The sequence below is a fragment of the Elgaria multicarinata genome, chromosome 2 (assembly GCF_023053635.1).
Source record: "Elgaria multicarinata webbii isolate HBS135686 ecotype San Diego chromosome 2, rElgMul1.1.pri, whole genome shotgun sequence".
Taxonomy (NCBI): Eukaryota; Metazoa; Chordata; class Lepidosauria; order Squamata; family Anguidae; genus Elgaria; species Elgaria multicarinata.
Window position 1 is genome coordinate 25666067 of NC_086172.1, and position 3478 is coordinate 25669544.

The 3478-nt window shown below is 59.9% G+C and overlaps 1 protein-coding gene across 1 annotated transcript; it reads right to left on the reverse strand.

The window, feature by feature from the left end:
- Positions 1-218: 218 nt before the first annotated feature.
- Positions 219-2882, reverse strand: FZD7 (frizzled class receptor 7). Its single transcript, XM_063115883.1, has 2 exons — positions 2854-2882; positions 219-2718 (listed from the first exon to the last, which is right to left on the reverse strand). The coding sequence occupies exons 1-2, from the start codon at positions 2880-2882 to the stop codon at positions 987-989; spliced, it is 1761 nt and encodes a 586-aa protein (XP_062971953.1). The 3' UTR covers positions 219-986.
- Positions 2883-3478: the final 596 nt, after the last annotated feature.

The following is a 3478-nucleotide window of genomic DNA, read 5'->3' on the forward strand; positions in this document are numbered from 1 at the left end:
TGGCTGCAAAGAAACACACTTTTGTTTCTCTTTTGTCTCCGGCAACAAAAGGGAAGAGAGTAAAAAGCATTCTACCGAAAATCAACATGTCACTTCTTTTTCAGAGTCCCATACAACAGCTCCTCTGACCCTCTCCCCTTCCCTCCCCAAACCCCCAGCAAGACTCTTTGGCCAAAACAGGATTCAGCCGGAAAACCGAAGTGGAGGAAACTCCCCCCCCCCCATCTACAGCCAAAGCCTATGCGTGTACACTCAGAGGTTTAAGCCCCATCGAGTTCAACATGTCTTACACCCCAAGAAAAGCACGCATAGGCTGCGATCCCTGGGCGGTAGTCCCACTTAACTCAAGAGGGCTTACTTCTAAGTAAACATTAATAGGATTGCACTGCTAGAGTAACACAATTTATTGGAAGACTTTACTTGGCATCATCCTTTTGGGGGGGGGGGAGAACACACCCCAAAATTACTTAGTACCTGCCTGGATGTGATCAGAAAGACAATTGAGTTAGGACTCTGGAGATTTCTTTGTCTGTGTGTGGCGGTGGCATGGCCTAGCAGAGTTTCAATTTGACACCACTGGAATACATGGATGTAATCACAGTTTTGTAAAAAGAAATGATACATTTGCTTTTCTCTCCTTTCTCCCTCCCCTATAAAAGAACTTCCATCCTTGCCACAATTCCAGCATTTCCCTTTGAACAGATACTGCAGTACTTATTAAAGGGGGGGGGGGGGGGAGAAAAGTAAAGAAATGTTCACGAGGGTGCGGGAGGGAGAAGAAAGACATTGACTGTCCTGAAGAGCAGTCTTAAAAAGAAGGACACTTATTTTGCACTCTTCAACTTGGCAAGCAAGGGGAACCCCCAAGTCAGAAGGTCCATTGAGTGTCAATGGTTCTCTCTTGGAAAGAAGAAAAGGCAGAGCTTGAAGGAGCAACCCTCTTCCTTCCCCACAACCCCCCACACTTTCCTTGGGGGATGTGACCCTCATACTGCAGTCTCCCCTTTGCTTCCCGTGCTGAGTCTGTGGTAAAAGCGCCGCCAGGACTGGAGGGTTTTGCCAGTCCAGATCCAGAAGCCGGTGGTGATGCCCACAATCATGGTCATGAGGTACTTGATCAGGAAGACGGTGAAGTCGGGGCTCATGGGGGCAAAGTTGGTGGGGCAAGTGATGGCGTAGCTCTTGCAACTCTGCAGGAGCCAGGTTTTCTCCCACGTGTCCCGGAAGGCCTGCTCGTAGAAGTAGCAGGCCAGGACGATGGTAGCCGGCACTGTGTAGAGGACGCTGAAGACCCCAATCCGCACCATGAGCTTCTCCAGCTTCTCGGTCTTGGTGCCGTCGTGCTTCATGATGGTCCTGATGCGGAAGAGGGACACGAAGCCGGCCAGGAGGAAGGAGGTGCCGATGAAGAGGTAGACGAAGAGTGGGGCCAGGACAAAGCCACGCAAGGCATCCACGCTGTAGATGCCCACGTAGCAGACGCCGCTGAGGACGTCACCGTCCACCTGCCCCATGGCCAGGATGGTGATGGTCTTGATGGCGGGCACGGCCCAGGCGGCTAGGTGGAAGTACTGGGAGTTGGCCTCAATGGCCTCGTGGCCCCACTTCATGCCGGCCGCCAGGAACCAGGTGAGCGAAAGGATGACCCACCAGATGGAGCTGGCCATGCCAAAGAAGTAGAGGATCATGAAGAGGATGGTGCAGCCTTCCTTCTTGGTGCCCTGCACCACGGTGCGGTAGCCGTCCTCAGAGAAACGCTCCACGCACACCACCTTGTCCTCCAGCAGGAAGCCTGCCACGTAGGCCACGGCCACCATGAAGTAGCACCCCGAGAGGAAGATGATGGGCCGCTCCGGGTAGCTGAAGCGCCTCATGTCCACCAGGTAGGTCAGGACGGTGAAGAGGGTGGAGGCACAGCACAGCACCGACCAGATGCCCACCAGGAGGCGGGCAAAGCGCACCTCGGCCTCCTTGAAGTACATCAGCCCGTTGGGCAAATCTGGCTCGCAAGGGGCCCCGCAGTCCCGCTCGCCCAGGAAGCGGTAGCCCAAGTAGGGGGGCACTTTGAGCTGCCGGGGGCAAGAGAAGGCGTAGCTGGTAGGGGGCAAGGGGTGGGCGGGGGGATCCGGCAGGTGGGCGGTGGGGTAGGCCGTGGCCCCTCCGCCGGGGCGCCCGGTGCCCCCTCCGCCGGGGCCTCCCCCTGCCGCCCCTCCCCCGGAGGTGTCCGAGGTGTTTTGGCCCACGCAGATCTCGCCAGCGCCGTGCACGGGGAAGTTCTCGCAGCGGAGCCGCTCGGGCCACTGGAAGCCGAACTTGTTCATGAGGGCCTCGCAGCCCTGGCGCGCGCGCTCGCACAGGGAGCGGCAGGGCGGGATGGCCTGCTCCAGGACGGTGCAGACGGGCGCGTACATGGAGCACAGGAAGAAGCGCAGCTCGGGCGAGCACTGCACCTTCACCAGCGGGTAGAACTGGTGCACCTCCAGCCCGGCGTCCTCCTGGTTGGTGTGGCCCAGCAGGTTGGGCAGGATGGTCTGGTTGTAGGCGATGTCGGTGCACAGCGGGATGGAGATGGGCTGGCAGAAGCCGTGGTCCGGCACCGAGATGCCTTTCTCGCCGTGGTAGGGCTGGGCCGCGCTGCCCGACGGCAGCCCCCACCACACCGCCGCCAGCACCGCCGCCAGCAGGCCCGAGCGAGCCGGAGCGCCGCCGCCGCCGCCCCTCCTCGCCGCCGCCGCCGCCGCTCCCTGGCCCATGATCCGGCGCAGCAGGCAGCTAGAGCAACAAAACAGGCACACACGACGGACGGGCGAGGGCAAGGCGAGCGAGCAAGGGAAGGAGGAGGGAGGTCTTCACAGCCCGGAGGCGCTTTCCTCCAAAGGCATCGGGAGCGAGCCAGGGAGGGAAGGAGGGAGGGAGGGAGGGAAGGAAGGAAGGAGGGGCCCCCCGAAGGGCGAGCCGCGGAAGGGGTCACACGGCAGCGGCAGGGCTGCCTCTGCTCTCGGGTGGGGGAGGCGAAAGGGGGCGGATCGCTCGCTCAACCGGCTCCCTCGCTCCCTCGCGCCTTGATCACTCGCCAAGGGCTGGGGAATAATCCTCCTCTCGAGCGGCGAGCCCCAATTCGATCGCAAGCCGCCCCAGAGCGAGCCTCGGTTCTCCTCCTCCTCTCTCACACACGCACCCCGTTGGTTCTGAAGAGTCCGTCAAATCGCAGCCGGGGAGGTGGGGGCGGATCTCTCTTCTGGCGGTTGGGGGGAAAAAAGTTTCCGAGGGGCGGAGAATCAACAGCCAAACGAAATCCTTCGCCAAGACCCTCCGTGGTAACTTCGGCGGGCTCCGCTTCCCGGCCTGGCTGCTCAGTTCCTTACAGCCTGGTTGACGAGTTCAACGGAGAGTTAGGACCCCCGCCCCCGCTTGATCCGGTGTGGTTGATTCGACAGGCTATCAATAAGATTCCCACCACCTAAAAATCCAGTTTCAC

What these genes read in the sequence shown, in the direction of transcription:
- FZD7 (XM_063115883.1), bottom strand. Translation starts at nt 2,882, where the DNA reads ATGCCTTTGGAGGAAAGCGCCTCCGGGCT. An exon ending in GAGGAAAGCGCCTCCGGGCT is followed by an intron (nt 2,719 to 2,853) that starts GTGAAGACCTCC and finishes GGCGGCGAGGAG; the next exon opens with GGGCGGCGGCGGCGGCGCTC.